We start from the raw sequence: 21,549 nt of genomic DNA on the forward strand, positions 1-21,549 counted from the left end.
TCCACTGACCAGATAGGGAACTAAGCACTTGTGTTGCATCAGTATTGCTTCAGGAGGCAGTTAAATTTTTTTCAGGCCTGACTTAACTGAAACTTCTGGGTGGATGAGGTGCCATCCTGACTTACCAGCGATTTAGGTGAGCAGAGACTATTCTCAGGGCCATTCCCCTGATGTGACCAAAACTTGAAAAGACGGCACAGAAAAAGATCGTGGGATCATTAAGCATATAATATAAGGTAGAGTAGTTTTTTACCTTTCTTTAATGCATCTGTATTTAAAAATTTATTTTAAAAATAGATCTTAGCTGGTGTAAGAAACAGTCTGAGCAAGAAGAGTTTGCAGAAGAATGCCTAAATCACTGATGATCCCTGTGATTCTGCGGGCAGTTCAAAAAGCATGTGGTGTTTGAAGTAGCCAATGTGGACCCTTCTGAACGTGGAAAGTGTGGGGAATGAAGGAGTTCAGTACAGTTGGTGCTGTCCTGTCCTAACTTCTGTTGATCTTCCCTTAAGACTCACAATACAAGAGTTGTAAAATACATCCGTCAAAGGCATTTTTATATACTCACCAAAACCAATTTAATATCAGGGGAAACATCTTGATCAAGAACAGTGAAATTTGAGCTTCCTAATTTTAAATTTTTTCTCACCATCACTTCCCATGTTACACTTTAGCTTCTCAGACAGACGCGTGTTTCTTGGTGAAAGATAAGCACACAGGTATATCTCTAAATTTCAGGAAAAATAAAGCTTCTACTTTCAGAGCAGTCTTCAGAGTGCTGTAATAAAGTATAAGACTTGGCTGACAACTGACTTTAAAAGAAGTCCTAATTTAAACAAAGTTATCAACATGACCAACTTGTACAACGATGGACCCATCAAGGCCATGTTGTCCATGCATCCAGGTTCTTAAATGGCAAACAGATGGCACGTTCAGCCGAGGTCTTGGGGTCTGGCTGACCCTCATGTGGATGTCTGTCATGGTATGGACACAGAGTTGCTCAGCTTCCCTGAGCATTTTGGCTGTACTGGGCCCATCTCTTGTCAGGGTCTGGACTGGGAACCAGCCACTAAAACTCTGGCCTCACTCCAGGCTTCCTGGCTCCCAGTAGCAGGGCCAGATTGGCTAGCAGGCAGCCAGTAGCAGAGACACTATCATGGGTCCACTGCCTGTTTTGCCTCTGCCAGTGCCCTGAGACACTGGCTGATCCTTGTCCTCCAGCAGGTAGACCCCATGGGGTGGCTGCTGCCCCTCGGGTAGGGAGGCCCTGCAAGTAGCAGAGCCACCCATCCCCATGCAGCAGCAGTAGGGTCTCTCCATCTTTCACTCTTCTCTTCATCCTCAGGGTTGCAAAATCTGGGTTTTCCAAGGCTCCTGGAAAGCTGTGAGCTGGTCCTGAGGAAAGGTGTAGCTCTAAGAATGGTGTCCAGGACCCCTTCACCAGTGAGCTACCCATGGCCTACTGGAGGATTTTGCTTTTCATCATGAGGGATCTCCATCACGCCATCTGCTGTTACTCCATCTCTGTCTCAGGATTTGGACCCTTTCCTTTAATGTCAGGATGTTGTTCCCATTGCACACGATAGCAGCCAGGCAATACAATCTGGAAATCTTGCAGGCACTTTCTGAGCACTAGGGATGCTTTGGAGGCCTCCAGGCACGTCCTTGCCAATCTAAACAAAGACGGTTGTTTTATCTGGATTTTTAAGTGTTTAATTAAAAGGTGGTTCAACAATACACTCACCATTTTTTGAGTTGGAAGTATACATGAAGTAGATAGCAAGCATCTGTAGATGTGTTTCCAGTGAAAGGCAAACTATTATTCTTATAGTCAGCGTGTAGGTGTGCCTGCCATAACTTTCTAAAATAGTGGGTGACTAACCTTTTCCAAGAGTTCAGTTTTTCTAGCCTTTCCATGAGTTTTTATTTTTTAAGAGACACAGACTTACAGTGCTTTTTTCCCAAATGATCACAAGGCTTATGATGCCACTGCTCAGGTCTCAAACATTAGTAATATAATCTTGTGCTTATAAACTGCCACCAAGATACCCGTAACACAGGAGTCTGGCAAGTAGGCTCCCATTGCACAGCACCAATTAATGTGCCACAAAACGGATGTGCAGAATATTTGCTATAAAACCTGACAACACACTCATTTTGTTTGAAAAGGAGACAAAAGAACAGCAAAAAAGAGGGATACAGTTGGAGGTCTGAGCTGTCTGGGGTCTCTGCAGTAAACACTGCCTGCTGTGGAGAGCCACTCGTAAATGTCAGTGTGGATTTTCCAGACCAGTTCTTCAGCTGGTGTTGCAAAAAAATGGAGTCGTGCCATTAGGCACCAGATGTAGTTAGGGGCCCAGGGTACAGTGTGGGAAGCCTCTAAATCTAGAACAGAAAGAAAACATCCTGCCCTTTGTAAACAGCCAGGATGGACTGCAATCACAAATTAACAAGCTACCATACACTGCATTCTAAAGTGAGGAATAATGGAAGTTATTAATTATTCACTTTATTTACTAATAACGATACAGTATGTATTAATAGCAAGGGGGCATGGTAATTCAACATATGATTCAGTATGAAAATACATCTCAGGCTGAGATTATGCCGCATAATCTGATTGCAACAAAAGATAATTTCTGGGTATCAGTATTCTCCCTTAGAGGCCTCTTTTAGACTTCAGTTTCAATTTTGGCCATGAAGTTGTCCAAGAATTGGGCATGGTTGCAATCTCTGGGCAAAAGAAGCTCACGACAAGAATGGCAAGGCACTGTTGAAGATGGGCTGCAAGTATTTTAGTGGAACTGTCTGGAAAAGAAGATACACAGCACCTGTCCACTTTGAACTTAGGCTAAGCATTGCTGTTCGGTCCTACGTTTTCATGATTGTCAGATTTCACAAAAGAAAATGTTAAAACAAAATGCCTAGCATATTTTAGCATGGTGTGTAGGAGATCTGATAGGGGTGTCAGGCACTAAAAATGCAAATGCAAATGCAAACTACAGTGTCAATCTGAATTGCCATGCTAGGCCAAGCTTATTTTATTACATACATTCTGCATTCTAAGTACTAATATGTTCATAATGTAAACATTAAGCATACAGAGTTAAAATTCAAGGCCACAATATTTTTGATTGTCCCTTTTTTGTGTCTTTGGTTGGCCGAGATCAACTCGTAGTGTATAAATGCATAAGTTATATAATAATTATATAAAAAGGAAAAAATAACATTGACTTGTATACTTCATTCTGACAAACGCACAGCGTTCGCGACTCGATAAAGAAAAACTGGCGCCCGCCTAACAAAAATACTTAGGTGATTTCTGATTTTGGCAGTCAGGGGTTGTCTCTTGCTTTAACCAATAGAAAGCAAACTCCCTTAATAATGATGAGGTTCTAACTGGTAACTTTTAAATATCAAACACAATTCCAGTTTTACTTTTTTTTTAAAAAGAGATGCATATTCTGATTTCTGAATTCCTCTGCTTTTCCCTTTTTCCACTTTTCTTTTTACTATAAAATCAAGTCTGTTCCTCCTGTAATACTGGGAATGGCATGATACTGAGCAATATGTTTCACAAGTCCAAACAAGTGTTTCTTCACAGTCCCAACGCTACGAAGTTTTCAGTCTTTTCAGTCTCTACTGGTAAAGAAGTTTCTTTTCTCCCATCCTCACCGCCTTTGTCCTCCTCTTTCTCCTTTCTGCTTCCTCTGTCAGGAGTGGGCCTCTGACCTACAATCATACACTTGCCCTTCAGCACATTCTCATTTCCAATGTTTGGCTCAGGGTTCCTGTAATACTGTCAAGGAATCTTAAAGTTTGGGTTGCCTTCACAGTTTGAGTAGACGATAACACTCCGATGAATGGAACGCATTTGATTTTAACCAAAACAGTGCTGTTATATTCCAAATCATTTTGTCCACACTAAACCAAGTCTCTTTTGTTGATATGTTTTGATTTTTAAAATACAGGTAGGGTTTTTTTTCTCCCCCCTCCCCACTTCTTCCCCCCTCTTTTGTAATGATTCATATATTGTATGTTAGGTCACTATAGACTTATCCTTATATTGCTGTAGTATAGTCCCAGTTTACACTAGCAAGATATCAAACTTTACACATAAGCTTACCAACTTTTTAAGACCACTAGCTTTCGTAGGTTTCCTTATCATTTCATGCTTTTACCTACAATAGTCTATTGTTGTTTGGTCCACAGAGTCGATGCCCATATACATTACATTTTAGTATCTTAATACTTCTTGAATAACTCCTTTAAATCCCTTCTACAAAGAGTCTTTTTGACATCTATTTTTAATGTGTTTTTTTCCCAGCCAAACCTTCACTTGTCTCTTTAGGCACTTGTAATTCGTGTACTCCAATCGAGTTCATTGCAATTCATCAGGGACTGTAACCCAGCGAGAAGTGTCTTTGTTTGCTTTTTCTGGTGATTCTTTTTTTCCCCACTTAGTAGTAGGTGCCAAGATGAGAAGGCATATGAGCAGCTGGCAGCCTGGTGTTGGGGTAGATACCTCCAGTTGGTGAATTCCAGTACGGATTAGGGGCAGCGAAAAAGCTGGACGATGTTACAGGCAAAGCAGGGGGGTGAGGAGCTACAAAGTTCATCTTCTGAGGGTGCGCATGATAGGAGCTCATGTAGGGGAGGTCTGACGGGTATTTGTACATGGACGACTCGGGGGGGTGAGGCTGGAGAGCCTGAGCGATTCCGTGGAAATCAAATTTGTAGGCGTAGCGCTTACCATGAACCTTAGTCATAATATTTTTATCGTAGTAGTAGCGAAGCGCACGGCTGAGTTTGTCATAGTTCATGTTAGGCTTGCTTTTCCGCTCCCCCCAGCGTCGAGCCACTTCGTCGGGGTCGGTCATCTTAAACTCCCCGTTGGTGCCCTCCCAGGTGATGCAGTTGGAGTTGGAGCTGTCCGAGAGGAGTTCCAGCAGGAACTGCCATAGCTGTATCTGCCCACTCCCTGCGGGGGGAAACGAATTAGAAATGTCAGGACTAGTGACTAATAATGTTAAGACATCAATTCTTCCAGCCTCTCACATAGGACCCTATTAGGAAATGTTGCAATGTCGGCTCCTACTTCTTACTCTTAACTAGTCCCCTTTCTCCCAGCCTTGTCTCGTGAAATCCTAAAGAGCACAGATAATGGTAATGTGTCATGTTTTCCCTCATCTGAGTGGCAGAATGCCATTACACGGAGATTTAATAGTTACCTAATGTCATTCAGTGTAGACAATTGATGGGGAAATAATACAGCGCTCATTTAGGAAACTAATCTCTAAAGTTCAGGACAAACAGCTTTCACTTGCGTAACATTTTGCTTGTTCTCACAGCATTATGTTGCAACTAAATGTTCTCTGCTATGGAATAAGCCTACACAAAATGGAGAAGTTTAGAGAAAGCTGGGCTCGTGCCAAACCATATCATCCATTTGCAGCATTTGGGGAAATGCAGAACGGAAACTTATTAGCTTGCTGTTGCACTGCATACAACCATAGGGCAAAATATTTGCAAGAACAGTGAAAAGGTCCATAAAATACACTCTTGTCATCGTTCTGTGTCAAACAAGTTTAAATGATTACTGAAGTAAAGACTTAAAAAGTTATTGTTTTTTTCTCACTCCTCTGCCAATTTAATCTCAAAAAGAAAATAATTAGTCTGCTGTCAACTCTGCAGAAGTGTGTTGCCCAGAGTTATAGGAACAAAATTTGACCATTTTAAGCAATTGAAAGTAGATTTTGAAGGGCCTTGCCACTGATATTCATGTTAAAAGCTTAGCATTTCTTAATAAAGCAGCACTGAAATGATGCAAAATACAGCTGAAGCAGCTTGCAAGGCAATCTGTTTCACAAGCACAATGTCAGCAGAATTTGCTAACCAGCTTGTATGTGCTAACTTCTAAGTACATCTCTGACCAGGAATCGGTTGGGTTTCTTTTTTTTTTTTTTTTCCAAACCAGATATGTGGGTATAATAAACAAACTTTTCTTTAGAAAGCTTAAAGTGGCGAATTATAATATCAAGCTAGAGTAGCATCTGAAATCCATTAGCAGTTTATACTTCAGTGCAACTGAAACCCATATTCGTTTAAATTATATTTATCCAAACCGTCCTTAATGAATTTCTTCTGTTCCATTAACATGCATTACATAAACAAACAAACAAAAGAATCCATGGTATGAGCAAGGCATGCAAGTTTTAATACACGAAACATAACAAGAGGATTAGCCTTTGAAAAGCAATAAACAGTTCAGCACTGGACAAAACACAATTTTTTGAATAAGCAATCCAACATATGTTCTAACATAAACACTTGCCTTCCAAATGTAATATATAGTCCTATGAAAATAAATGGTTGCTGTCAATTTCCTTTTAATGAGAGAGTAATTCCACCAATTTATAAACACACAAAAACATGTTAAAGCACAGGAATGATGGTGTGCAGGAATTCCGTATCGAAATGTTAAAAAAGTTTCCCAACCCAGAACAAGTTACTGTCTTCCACAGTAATGAAGGGTACCAAATAGACACTTGACAAAATTGTAAAAGCCAGGGTTTACTCACAAATTAAAGGGAGGTAGGCCCCCGCTTCCAGTTAGGATCAGTGTCACCTGGAAACCTGCTGCCTTAGGCCATTTGGAAAATCCTGTTCTTTATATTTAATTGCTTTCCTATGTCATGCCAAACTGTTTAGAAAGTAAGCTGATCTAGAACTGTGACTGATGTCACTTGGGATAAAGTGAAAGGAAATGGATCAGTATTTTAGCCATTTCACGCCTTAAAAAGCCACACAATTGTTGTAAGAAGAAATGTTGTTACTGGGGGTTGAGGAAACCTGCAATGTGGAATAAAGAACACTGTGCTGTGCCCTGTGGCTGTTAAAGCAAGGGAAATAGGAAGCGGCAGGTACAATGTCAATCCTTTGTGGCAGATTATGATGTTGATTATGGTGGTGTATGGCCACAGTGTGTCCTGCGGACTCAGAGCAGCAACAGTGAAATCTGCACAGTTCACAATCAGTGTTATTAATTCACCAAGAAGGTTCCACGTCTTTAGCTAAAATATGCTACAAGCCCCTGTCCGCAATGCACCCCATTGACGTCTTCTTAAAGTGGAAGAACATTTTTAGGTGTCTAACCCAATTATTCTTTGCAAATAGATTATGCTTTCCTGCTTTTTCCCCTATTTTTCCTATTTGTCAAGGTCAGTATGGCACTGTATTGTGGATTAACAGAATCTGGGACACACACGATGCAGATCGGTAAGAGACTCATGCCCTAGATGGGATATGTTGCAGCACTTCACAAAATCCCGACGTTTAGGCAACTGAAGCGAACTCCTATTGATATGAGGAGCTCAAATACGTCTAGTGAGGTATTTGACTGACTAAATGTAACTGCCTACTCCAGGATGATTTTAATAGCTCTCTATGGAGAGCTATATTAACTATGTCTCCAATGAATATCATGGGAAATAAGACATGTAGCTCATATGTAGAGCTACACCTACATTAAGATACATGAGTTTATGTGTCTTAATGTGTGACCTCAGTCCCACCCTTGTGTAATTTAGAAACCTAATCCTGCAACACGTTGGGTATCATCAACTCCCACTGAGTCGTACAGAAGAGTGATAAAATCAGTCACAACCCCTTCCAGGTCTGGCCTTAAAGCTGAAGTGGGGACACTAAACACTGAAGAGAAATTCCCCTAAATTAGCAAAATCCCTTCTCACCTGGATTTGCAAGTCGGCTGCTGGTCGGTCCAAGAATCTGATATGGATCTACAAAATTGTGAAAAAAAGATTTTAAGTCATGTAACAGTGATGTCAAACATTTTAGGGATTATTTTTTAACCTTGTAAGGGCAGTGTACACTGCCTGATGGGACAGCAGGTTCAACACTGGGGAAAGCTGTTCCTTTCTCTGCATTGCAGTATTTGCATGTTTTCCCTTAAAATTGAGCGTGCAAAAGAACAATTGCAAGGATACATGTTCGCCTTTTGTACTGCATTAGCGTGCACAAGCATATATTCAGCCACACCATAAATTTGGTCCAGAAGTATTCTGATTCCTACTAAAACAAAGAACACGTACACACGGGTACCCTTTGGTACTATCGACCCTTGCAGCATGCCAGGCACAGACAGGTAATGAGCGTGAAAGTCCCCTCTGCAAAGGACTGCCACTAAACATTACTAAAAGCAATTTTCTCTCTTCTTGTAAGGCCACGTTTCTTTTCCCCGTGCCACTAACTCTTTCTGTGCCAAAAGAGCCTCCAGAGCAGGGCTGAGAGTGCATGGCTGAACCCAGGCAATGTGGCTGGGTCTACTCTTCTTTGTCACTAGAGCCCGGTGAGGGATCCCCTGTATTAACCTTGCAACTAGGGTTTTTAGAAGAGCCTGCATTGGCCACACAACGTCTGTAGCATCTCATTGTTTTCCTCAAGGGATTCCCTCAGGAAATAAAAACTTGGTTTGGCCTGAATTGAAGTACAACAGGAAAAAGGGAAGGCTGTGACAGAAGTACAAAAGCCAAAGCGATGGGCTGCAAGCACAGCCCCTTGCCCCTTGCTGAATGACCCTGTCGCTGGGTTGCCACATCTCTGGACAGCTGTTCTCAACGGCCGCCAGTTTTACAGCCAAGAAGGCAATCAGGTTACTTTCCTCATACATCGAAGTAACCTGTGCAGCTCTCACACAGCTATTAAACGGTCCTAAAGACTTACATAAATCATCACCATATTTCTTGAAAGATTATCATGGTTGGAAGGCCAGATTAGATAAAAAGCTATTTGGGTAAAAAGCAATATAATACTTCCCAGGCAGCATTCATATGAGTTAATGAGATGTAGTCATGTGCACAGTCTTATTTAGCTATAAGAAAAAACAGAATAATGATTTGAAATCCATGTGATAAAAACAGGCTCAGAGCCTTCTGAGCTAAGAATATCATCCAAATCTTTTTAATTTCCTATTTCTACCTTTTTGCTGTTAACAAAAGCCATAACTGACTCAGAATCTCTGCAGTGCTTTCTAGCTACCTGTCCAAAACACCGTCTAATTCACAATATGGGATTAGGTCCTACCCCATGGAATAGATGCTTTGAAAACACAAAATGCACCCATTTTGCAAAACCACTGGTCTACAAACTCATAAACGTCTACTTTCTCCTCAGTTTCCCAATAGACTAAGAATCCTTTGAATTCTCCTGTTTAATTCAGGAGCCCAATTCAAATAGGTTTCTGTACGCTGTAATCCATTTTCCTTTCTTTGCTCATGCACATTTTCTAAATGCTTGCATTTCAACTACTGTGAAGCATATGGTCTTTTGACATCCTTACCTTCCACCTTTGTCCCTAAACTGTACATAGGTACTTTGTTTAACAGTTTTTTCACTCTGAAAGGTCATCACTGCCATTAAACATTACTAAAAGCAATTTTCTATTGCCATGAGAGCCTTCATCTCAGATCCAGATGTAGAGTCGACTCATACACGTCTGGGGATTTAGTGGTCACCAGCTGGATATCTCATTAGTGGTCTGAATCAGATGTTGCAATTTGCTTCTGGTTGGCAGGTGAGAGCTGTCCTTCTCATCATGTTCAACAAACCCTGTCACACCAAGGCATAATTAAAAAAAAATGACACCCACCTAACTGAGGACGCTGGTCTTCTGTTTTGGGAACTGTTGAGGATGATGGCTGAGTAGCTGAAAATGGAAAAACCCATGTAATTACTTTTCTAGTTTGGAAGATGGTCATCAAATCTGTGACAGATCACAGGCCTGGGAATCCTGCTGCTCACCACTCAATGATAGTCACAACAGGATTTAGCTTTATAAGGTCATGGACCTGATGAAGCCTGAGTTCAAGGAAGGATGCGGCTGCCCCAGTGACTCCACCCAGTATTGCCTATACACAGCTAACAGGCTTTCCAGCCCAGGCACAGGTAAAAATCCTCCAGAGCGGAATGCTGAAGTAGCTCCTATTAGTTCAGTTCAGGATCTACCCAGGTTGCACCAGATGTGCATTAGGCTCACAGGTTAGACACCTGCAGATGTTTTTTACCTTTTGACTGAGGACTAGGGTGGGTGTGACTCGTCCATGCTGATCTCCTGGCTTGCTCATAAGGCAAATCTGCAAAGGCAAAATACACCGATTCATGCAGATATGGCGTAAAGTGTTTATGTCCATAAGGGGCACATTTCTAGGGAACACACTGGATTGGAAAAATTACTGAAATAGGAAGGACACTCTTTGTAAAAACCTTTATTGTATTTATTGTCTCCAAAAATAATAGTACCTCATTGCCCTCTGCATTGTTCTTTAGATGTGCCTATGCTTGTTAGATGTCTGAACTGCACCAAAATAGCTGATACAAATACTCTAAAGTCCATAATTTCCAAGGATCTCCAAGTACTCCCTTTGGTCTCATTCCTCAATCCAGGATACCAAGGAATGTCACACACTGCACATCACGGACAATTTATGCTAGTCTTGCAGGAAAAGTCCCCCACGAGGTCAGAGCTCAGATTAAGCATTAACTGTGTACCATTCCCTCCCAATCTCAGCATATAACAATATTTTAAGACTTCAGCTGATTTAATGCGCTATTCTATGTTAGTCTGTTGCTGTCATCCCTTGAGATTGATCAAATCTTATAGCCTGAGTTCGAGAGTTCCCTTTTCTTCCACCTGCGAATAGGTATGTGAAACAATAAAGTCTTGGTTTTGTCTGTTGGAGATTCCTCTAAGCCACTGTTGTATGTTTGTGTTTGCACCAGCTCTCATTGCCATCATGTAGTTTGTTATGCACCCCTTGTGATATTATTCCTCATGTTTGCAAGTGCTTTCTTCCTCAGATGCACTCTCTGGTCTCACTCTCATAATTCAGAAGCCAAACTTTTGGGATAATTGATTGCTGCATTTTGCCAATCTTACTCTTTTCTCTTCTACTAGCCATTTCAAATTACTAATAATTCTTTTTCCTTCATTTTCCCTTCCGTTCCCCATTACCCTCACCGATCTTTAGAAACATAACATGTGAAAACAGTGAACATGCTTAAATGTTAAACATATATATGTATACATATTTATTGGAGAGCTTTTTTCCTGCTTCATCTACTTAAGTATTCCTTTCTGTTTCTTGGGACAAGCTCCTTAACTTTACGTATCTGAATTTTTGTTTGCCTTTTCTTTCATTTACTCATTACTTCTATTTCGTTTAAATGCTTTAGCATATAAAAATGAAGAAACTAAACCATAAAAGCTTTCTTCATAAAGTATATGTAGTAAATTCCAATGTTTGGTTTACCCTTTGAAATCTTTTGCAGTTGCCTTTACTCTTCTATGGCTGGCTTTAACACGTTAACTAAAATTGCTGCCAAAATCCAAGACTTGTGTAGCCTGCCCAGGATCTCAGAAAGGTAGCAGTACGCACCTGGTAGAACTAAGCTGGAGCAGATGATTTGATTCTTAACAGTGCTTATGCTTTATTTTAGAAATGATGATTGGAAATGAAACCAGATAGGAAGTAAAGAAACAGTCACAGACTGGCTCTGTGCAAAACAGATGTATCTCTGCCCATTTCCAAGCACTACGAGCAGAAGTATCAAATGGAAATAAAGCGTAATGTGAAATTTGCAACCAAATTGCCTTTAATTTATTTCATCTGTTTGGCTTGAGGAGCAGACTGGCACTACCAGCCCTGTCGTCTCCCTGAATCTTACACTTCAAAAACTTTGCCTTTGCTGAGATAGGCAATTTATCTTTGTATTACATTTGAATAACTAGTGTGATTTTATCCCTGATTTCTTGAGAACTATTCCACAGTCTCCTCTCCTCTCCTTCTCTCTCCTATTTGTGGGTCTCCAAATTATTAGACATCTGTACACTGATAGGGCTGTGTGATGTTGTGTGCTTGTACTTGGTGGCACTTGCAGCCTTAAAATATATTTGGTACAAATTTAGTACTGTGAGAAAACTGTTTTGCCTTCTAACTCAACACATCATAAGATCGTTTTCTGATTACGCCCTCTCCGTTAAAAGAAAAATCCAGTTATCAGCCTTTCTTGAAATAGCGCAAAATTCCAGCTTCATTCTTAGTTCAGCATTGTGCCTTGATAAACATGTTGCTATCCTAGATAAGCAGATCTGTTCTTATTCATGAGATATTAGTACAACATGTCCTTATCTTGGACAGATCTTTGATGGGAATGCTCCTGTTTGATGAGACATGTAGACAAATCCATATTAGGTCCTCCTGAGCTCCTGATAGCTTCATTGTATTACTTTCACCTTGCTGAAACCTCATGTTCTGTTGTAAAGGTGACTGAAGAAATACGCCTTTGTCAGTGCAGTTCATTACAAGCCCTGCTCATTTCCTATTTTCTATTGTAGTGCCTTAACAATGGCAATGCTTAATTACTTTCTCCAGAATTGCATCCCGGCATTTGGCTAATTCCCATTTAATATTATTTACTCCACCCCCCCTCATTTTTGACCTTTTTCATGTCATCAAGGGATTGTACCAGGGTCTGCTATTGCTCTCACATGAGGGAGCTTTGTTATGGAAAAGGTTCTTTGCAGTCTAGTTGAAATGTGACATTTAACTAAAAGAAAAGCCATAGAATAAGCCAACAAAATAGTTTCTTGAGAGAAAACTAAATTTCTGAAAAAAAACCCCAAAACTTTCTGAATGAAAATGCTGACTTTAAAGATGTTTGTCAACTTTCAGTTGTAAAAGATAAAATGATATTTTCAAAATCACATGATCGTTTGTTATAGGAAATGTTTAGTTAGGACACACCAGTTTACACAGAATAGAGACACCCCATATCCAAACTGCAACTCCCACAAGGAATTGTGTCAACACAGGAAGATCCTTTTGATGTTGACATAAAGCATTTTGTTTTGTAAGTGTCACTGTAAACATGATTTGGATAAAAATGCTGAAATGAAGGACTCCCCCATGTCTGATATGTGGGGTTTTTTAGAACTTTTTACTTCAGAGAACACTAGTATTTTATTTTTCCATCACAAGTCAGGATGAAACAAATATTGAAATCACAGAATCTCTCATGGTATAAAAAAAAACAGTTTTTGTTCAAGTCCAGTGGAAACATACCCATAAAATAGTATTCTTTCACAGCAGACTCATTCTAGCCTTTGCCTGAAATCCTCTCAATTGGCATGGTTATTTTCTGTAGGAGACCTGGGTCCCTCTGGTCTTATGTTACACTTTCATTTTTGTTGGAAACTACTGAAAGCTTCCGGCATCCAGTTTTACATTGCATAGTTGGTAATTGTTCCTATAGCTATGCTTTGTCTTCTCATCTATATTCATGTCCAGATTTCTCCATGCCATTCAAAACTCCTGGGTGCTACTATAACCCTTTGACCATGAAGGCCACAGTCTGCTTTAATGTTTCATGAAAATGTCTGACTTTTAAAAAAATATATTTTCTTCTAATACTAAGACTAAGTAGGTAGTCTGTGACACTCTTTATTTTGATAATTATATCATGTTTCCTCATCCCCAGACCCTGAGCTGAACAATTTCAAACTTTTATATCTTTCAACATGCTCGAAAGATTTTCCATATTCCCATGGCTTGCTCTAAGTGCCTTCTAATTCTGCAGATAGCCTTTTTGATAAGGGATGATTCACGCAGCTTTCCGTACAAGGCCATACTGCTGATTTATTTAATGGCAAAGTCAGATTTCCCATATGATCCTCCACTGTGTTTCTACATTTGCTTACTTTTTTTTTTTCACTTTGGCCAACAACTAGAGCAGTGCTCTAGTTCACACTTCATTGTGCCATAAATAAAGATGCCTATGTTAAGTTCTTCTTTTATGAGTGAAGAGGGCTAATTTGAAATCAGTAAGATATGCAAATAACTTGTGTCTTATACTGCATTTATCAACTTGTATTTCCAGCTGTTAACGTATTGCCAGTTCGTTGATCTCTAATGAGGCTCTGGGCGCCTGTACAGGAATCCATTAGAGTAATCTCTGGTTTTAAGTAATGACAAAATCATATGTCATCTCTAAGTTTTATACCAATTTTTATTGTGTCCTTTTTCTAATTACTAATAATTATATATCATGGTAGAGAATGCTAAAGCACTGATGACTTAAGATGTCCATTATTTAGTCTTTGTAACAGGTTAATCAGCCAGTTCTTGATCTGTTAAAATATTTTGTTTCTTATGATATGCTGATTTAACTTTCATTTTAAGTAGTTGTGAGGTACTTTGGTAAATGTCTTATGAAAGCCAAATGCCAAATGTGTGCATTGGATGACGGGTTTCCTTTCTATTCACTACGGTATTGTTATAGACAAACAATTCTAACAGAAGTTTGTTTTCCTAGAAACTGAGTAGGGTGGATTTGATCATGTAATGGTTTGGTACCTGTTTCCCTATTTATCTTTTTAAATTATCAATTAACAAATCTGCAGACATGCATATATACATGTATACAAGTGTATATAAAATAGTTACTTGTGTATAGTCTCACGGATTATACCCTAGAGCACTGATAAAAGATAAAAGATTTGCTATCCAAAACCCCCTCTGTTTTTGATGAGAGAATGTATCTTTTCACAAGAGTTCAGTCAATTCAAGTGTATGTCCCTTCAGAACACTTGGATGTATGCCTCTGGCTCAGTAATGGATTTCCTTTAAATGTATTTTGCTACAACTCCTCTTGATGTCTCACAGTACTTTGCACTTATTACTGGAAAAGCAAATGTCCAGATTAGGTATTTTTCCAGCATCTTTAGTGGTGAAGGGTGATGCAAAGAAAATTTTTAGCTTCACAGCAATGTTCTCATCTTCTTTAATTACTCCCTTTAGCCTTTCACAAACCAGCACACCCACAATACTTTCACGGGCTTCAAACTTTTGAGCAATAAGAACTTTCTTATGTTTTGATTTTACTTATTTAGTCTCTTCAACTCACAATCAGATGTTGTGGGGTTTATTTGCCACAAACATAAATAAAAAGCAGATAGCAGGAGAAATGTGAATCCTGCATTTTTAGAATACTTTTTCCCAATATACTTCAAATAGCATTATAAAAGAGGGTATTCTTGCCCCATTTTACAGAGAGCTGAAGCACACCGAAAAGTAGCTGCACTGGGACAAAGCAACAGAACCAGTGAATGCAGCTCTGGTCTTCTGATTTTCTGGTGCTTTATAAACTAGATAGCATTGCTTCAAAGACAGAGATATGTGGAAGAAACAGAAATTAAACTTATCTATTTAATCATCTCACTCTACACACACATATATAAAAAACATATGTATAGAATATGTGTGTGTGTAAATAATACAGCCTAATATTTAAGAAAAGAGAGTTGAAGGAGAAAAAGAACAAGATACTTCAAGAGAAAAAATGAGTAAGATCACAGCATACAAAAGGTGGTCATTGTTCATACCTGGCCTGGTTGTAATTCTTTGTGTTGCTTCTGGATAAACTGATGTATTTGGGAAAATAAAAGTGGCACCTCCTAAAGAGAAAGAAGAAGACATAACACCTAAAGATTCATTTTCACAGCCCCTAAGTCCACTGATACTTTCCCTCTTGTAGTGTGTCTGAGCGAAGACTACGAATGATTACTGTCTATCTTAGGACTGTTATATATAAAACTTAATTCTGATAGCCTTTGCATCTGTGTAAATCCATTTCAATTACTGGATAAAAGTCTGAGCAAAATCTGTGTAAAGAGAAGAGAAAGACAGGTTCAGGAAATCCTTTCTACCTTCCTCACAATCACGTCCACCTGGGTAGGTGATTTCATATCTTCTGAAATAAAACTTCTTTGCCTTCTCTTCATTAGTGCATGCGCTTTCCAAACATGTTCATAGTTTCAACAGAGTCTGAGGGCTTGGGCCAAAGCCTATTGGTGTCTGTGGGAATCTTCTCACAGACTTTCGTCGGCTTTGGGTCAGACCCTCAGAAACATTCTGTTCACAGAGTGAAAAAATTAAAAATATTGAGTTTGATATAGAAAATGGTATCTCACTTATCTCAGGCATTGAAATTGCTCTAATTACATCAACAGACTTCTAATGACCATCTCTAGGAACATGAAAAGGGTCACATGGATTTGTGCAATTACTGCTGACTTCGAGAAGAACTTGTTTCTAACTTTTTTGGGGTCCTTTGAAAATCCCACTCCAAAGTTCTTATGCCCCCAGAACACCTAATTTTCCTTCTGCTGATATATCAGCATGATATTATTCACACTCCCAATGACAGAAATGCAGACAATCTTATTTTGGTGAAATGAATTTCAAAATATCATTGTCAGTGCACACATATAGAAAAAGATAACACACAGAACTGCCGAACAACACTTGGATAATTGTATGTGGAAACTGCTTGGCAAATTAGAATCTGGAAAGCCAGAGATGGAAAAGACCATCGAGTCCATCTATTTTTAAAAAGGGCTTAAGGCTTATTCCAAACCCCATCAAAGTCAATTTAATTTTTTTTTGTTGCTTTTGGTGGGGTCTGCAGCAGGCCTACAGCCCGCAGTAGGGCTTTATGTCAAGTGGCAAACATCTAATCTCAGGGAGAGCTCTAATCTAGTTAATTTTGCTAGGAAATTCACTGCTATTTACCACAGTGAAAAACTAAATGAAATGTGAAAAAGGCATCGCAATCCAAGGTTTTCCTTTATTTTTATTTTGCATTATCCTTTGTATTATCTTTTTCATTTCTCATAAAGAATTGTTATTTCTGGTCACTGTAGGTAACTAATACCCTCAGGCATGATCATGCAATATTCCAAAAATCTTTAATCAGTATGTATACCATACTATATGTACAATTCCATGCCGTCCTGTGTTGCACAACTGCTAGAGCAAGACAAAATTTATTCTGAATTATTTTCATAAATATTTTAAGTCACATCCTGAAAGACAGATGCTTTTGAGGCATGTATTGTATTGTTCACCTACCTACACTCAATACTTTTCTGGGCCAAATTAACAGAAGAGTGAATATTAACAAAAATCATTTTACATTCAGATCAGACTTAGTGGAAATTACAACATCAAACTTAGTGAAGTTTCCAGCTCAAGTCCCATATAGCTGACAAATGAGATAAGCCAACTGCCTAAACAGCAATTTTAGTGAATTATACGACATCTACTGCATGGGAGGGGAGACAGTCCCCATTCACCAGAGCCCAAACCACTTAGGCAAGTGCTGAAGCACTTTTGAGCTCCACCAACCTTCAAGGGATCCATGGAGTAGATCTGACAGTACAATGAGACAGAACGAGAAAAAAAAGTCCTCAGAGATAAAGGGCCCGAGTCTGCAGTTTATCATGTGTCAGGGAACCCATTCTCTTATAGGACACAAGAAATTACCAGTAAGGAGACCATTTTTGCACCATTTGGCCATACGTGATCTCACCTTCTGTCTGTGTGTCTGTCCATAAAACTCACACACACAGCAAGGAGAGGATACGCTTGTCTCCCTCCTGATTTACCATTTCCATTTTTAGCAAGCAACCCATAAAAAGGAATCCTGTGCTTTTAGAAGATGACCTCTAGCAATGGGAGCAGTGCCAGCATTACCTGTGTTTCTAGCATGCATTAACCGTGGAGAGTTTTGTAAGGCCTTATCAACATCATCTGAAGTCAAATGTGGAAGAGGAGCTACAAAACAAAACAAAAAGCAACACCAAAATGAAAAAAAATTGTGAATTATCTTTTTAAACCATATTTTCCCCTGACAGGATTGTTTGAATGCAAGTCTACCAACAGTCAGTTTCAGTCTGCAGTTTGGAGGGAGGTGTCTGTGCTACAGCTTAAACTAGGGCATTCATTTCTTCAACATTATGAATGCGTAGTATTTCTGATTGATTATTGATAGTGTGCGTGTGGAGAAGACTGCACCGCACTGGTGTTGCAATGCTTGTTTTTTTTTCCTTAAAAACCACGTTCACTTTAACTGCTTCAAACTGAGGCAAACCTGCAGAATTTCCTCAAGCTTAGATGAGACCCCTCAAACCAGGAATTCACTAGTCCCTTCTTTCCCTTTGAAATGCTAGCCATGAACTACAAGTAATTTGCATTTGGACTTCAGGGACTTTTTTCCGTGAATTTACAGAAATTTTATTCAATTCAGAGAAATCTTATTCAGGGTAGAGCAAACTGCTGTCAGCCCTTAGAATCATGCCTGGAATTTGCTTTATGAATCAATGTTTGCACTCTTGTTTAGCATTCTCATCATTAAAATAGAAAGAAATGAGTATGTGACCAGAAAAAACATTAGCACTGAATCCCATATGATTTTCTTCCTACAGTATGCTGATGAATATGCTGGGTTTCAACTTCATTCTTCTCTGAGATGGACACGTAGAAATATTTCCTAACTTTTTTCGTTGATGGACATGAGTGAAAGCCAATTGAAATTAACGGAAATCTTTCCATCACACTCAAGAGGCTTTGGATCAGGCTCCCTACTATGTTCTTAGGAACAGCAACATTGGCAACAGACATTTGAAAACCCAGCCAAGTGTATCCACACCATTAAATCTAAGACTGATATCAACCACAGATTGATTGTAGCCACTACCATAATGACAGAAAACTAGCTTACTCTCTCTGAGGTAGTGTAGGTGTGACAGGAGGATATCTGCGTTATAGCTTGGGGTAAGTCTCTGGAAGTCGTCTTTGGTCATTTTACACAGCTCCTTCCCATCGATGTTCTGGAACAACAAGATATCCACATCCGGGAGACCGTACTCCTTTACTGCCCATTCCAGCCACTGGCGTACATGGTCTGTGCTCCATAACGTAGGATCTGGTGGTATCACAAAGCATAAAAATTAGGCAGAGAGAGGAGAGTGCTGATGTGCTGGACTGGTACAAAATAAATGTAGACCACAGTCAAACTGGAGAGACCTTAGTCCCTTGTTTACTGACTGCTGGAAATACATGAGGAATTAATTTGTCCTGTTGAATGCAAAGGAGAATAACTGTCTATGAAAAACTATTAGGGAAGAGCTGTGAGTCTGATTACTAACAACAAACTCTCTGCTGTTGAGCTCCTTCTCCCATTCAGTTGTTTTGTGTTGTCATTTTTATGCATTATTATCCACAGATTAACATAGGCTCCTCTCCTCATGCAGAGAATACTCTTTAGAAAAGTATTTAAGAGAGCACACCAACAGCACTGCCGCTTGCATCTGAACAATTTTTGAAGCGCTCTGTTGAATTTCTATCTCTATTCAAGTGAAATTTCCACTCAAGTCAGAAGTAGCATTCCTTGGGCATAGGCTAAATAAGCACTCACAGATTTGGCTAGTTATTTCATAAACTGGAGTGGGTCTTATTAAAATATTCTGCACTTCCTTTCCTAGACTGCTGTGTTTTACTGGTGCTACACCTGCGTGGGTTTTTACTTACTACCTGAAGTATTGGCAAAACCATCTGGGGAAAAAAATAAGAACTAGTCCAGATTTTTAGCAAACCATAAGGCCAAATACCTTGTGGTTTTGAATGAATCCTTGATTTTAACTTAAATTTCTTTTTTGCCTCTAAATTCCCCCTTTTCTATTTCTCTTCCATTCTACTTTTCCCTATTCTTGAGATATAATAAGCACTGTTCCTAATGACCTGCAGTGCACATCCCCATAACGGAAGACAGCTCCTACCATGAAGAATTTGTACTTTTTGAAGAGAAAACAATAAAACTAAGGAGAAACAAACTCCTTGAGAGTTTATGCCTTCCAACCGAAACAATTCAGCGATAACCTAAAGACTGAGAGTGGAACACACAGAGGTCAAATGGCTGTACTCTGTCGCACAGAAGACGTGGAAGGGCTGGGACTTGAGTGACAGCCTAAACAGCTTTTCTGTGGCTTAATTCATTGCCATCCCCTCTCTTTTGACTGTTGTTCAGGATGGTCTGAAAGAGACAGGGACCTCTTTCCGTGGGCTAGGAACTATTCAGTCTGTCATGCTGTTGCTCACTCCCAATCCTTCACTCACTAGTGCATCCCCATTTCTGATGTTTCTTTTGGCATTTTAAGCCCTTGAAAGTCAGAATATTTAACTCTCTGGAGCTTCAGACAGTTTCTCTATTCACTGAAGTGCACCAAAGAATACTTAAAAGAACTCCTCCATCTGGTACGAAACACATAGCAATCTAGAGAGATGCAAGTCTAGTTGGTAAACGTAGGGTCTGGACGAGATAGCCCACATCTACAGCAGAGCAGTCCAACAAGTACATTCAGTTTTGTTTGAAGCAAACAACCAAATACCAGGAAGTTTACCAAAACATTTTGATTATGCCTATAACTTTTAAATGCTTCTCATCTATGATAACTAGAAATTTACCACAGCTGGAAACATGAATTTTGCTTTTTTTATTGCCACATGACCTGCACACCTGCACTTGGGTCACAACAACCTCAAGCAATGCCACAGGCTTGAGGAAGAGTGGCTGGAAAGCAGCCTGGTGGAAAAGGACCTGCGCGTGTTGGTTGACAGCCGGCTGAATATGATGCAGCAGTGTGCCCAGGTGGCCAAGAAGGCCAACAGCATCCTGGCTTGTATCAGGAATAGTGCGGCCAGCAGGCCTAGAGAAGTGATCGTCCCCCTGTACTCGGCACTGGTGAGGTCGCACCTCGAATACTGTGTTCATTTTGGGGCCCCCCACTACAAGAAAGACACTGAGGTACTGGGGTGTGTCCAAGAAGAGCAACAAAGCTGGTGAGGGGTCTGGAGCACAAGTCTTATGAGGAGCGGCTGAGAGAACTGGGGTTGTTTAGTTGGGAGGAAAGGTGGCTCAGGGGAGAACTTATCGCTCCCTATATCTGCCTGAAATGAGGCTGTAGCGAGGTGGGGGTTGGTCTTGTCTCCCAAGTAACAAGCGATAGGACAAGGCGAAATGGCTTCAAGTTGCACCATGTGAGGTTTAGATTGGGTATTACAAAAAATATCGACACTGAAAAGGTTGTCTAGCATTGGAACAGGCTGCCCAGGGAAGTGGTTGAACCACTATCCCTGGAGTATTTAAAAGACATGTAGATGTCGTGCTTAGGGACATGCTTTACTGGTGGACTTGGCAGTGTGGTTGGACTTGATGATCTTAAAGGTCTTTTCCAACGTAAACAGTTCTATGCTTCTAACTGATTTTCACCCATACATCTTTTCTAGGGACCTTAAAATAGCAAGGCTGCGACTGTGATGATCTTGTTCCTTGAATGTCACTCAAATCCACCTCAAAATACACTTCCAGGAATACACTAAGAAAAAAAAATCTTTCTGAGCTAACCAGGCTAAGGGTTACTATAAGACTGAAAAAAGTGCCAACCACTAAGAAGACAAATGTTTTAGAAGAACATTCAAATGATGTGAATTTCAGTGTGGTCTGCTTCCAGTTAGGCAGGACACTTCATTATTCAGTGCATCACTCTTCTGTGCTTCAGAATAGAACTGTCAATACCATTGCAGAGGATACTGCAACATATTTGTCCACACGTGTCTTGACAAATAACTGAAATAA

General features: G+C 39.9%; 1 protein-coding gene across 1 annotated transcript in view; it reads right to left on the reverse strand.

Annotated features, from left to right (window-relative positions):
* Positions 1 to 4,033: 4,033 nt before the first annotated feature.
* ERG (ETS transcription factor ERG) overlaps positions 4,034 to 21,549 on the reverse strand; it is a 62,855-nt gene continuing 45,339 nt past the window's right edge. The window contains exons 4-10 of the mRNA XM_082498685.1: positions 18,637 to 18,840; positions 17,610 to 17,690; positions 15,458 to 15,529; positions 10,083 to 10,151; positions 9,668 to 9,724; positions 7,752 to 7,799; positions 4,034 to 4,981 (exon numbers count right to left, since the gene is read on the reverse strand). Coding sequence (XP_082354811.1) covers positions 4,461 to 4,981; positions 7,752 to 7,799; positions 9,668 to 9,724; positions 10,083 to 10,151; positions 15,458 to 15,529; positions 17,610 to 17,690; positions 18,637 to 18,840 — 1,052 coding nt within the window. The 3' untranslated portion in view covers positions 4,034 to 4,460. The remainder of the gene's footprint in view (positions 4,982 to 7,751; positions 7,800 to 9,667; positions 9,725 to 10,082; positions 10,152 to 15,457; positions 15,530 to 17,609; positions 17,691 to 18,636; positions 18,841 to 21,549) is intronic.

This window comes from Vanellus vanellus (assembly GCF_965231255.1).
Source record: "Vanellus vanellus genome assembly, chromosome: 1".
NCBI classification, from domain to species: Eukaryota; Metazoa; Chordata; class Aves; order Charadriiformes; family Charadriidae; genus Vanellus; species Vanellus vanellus.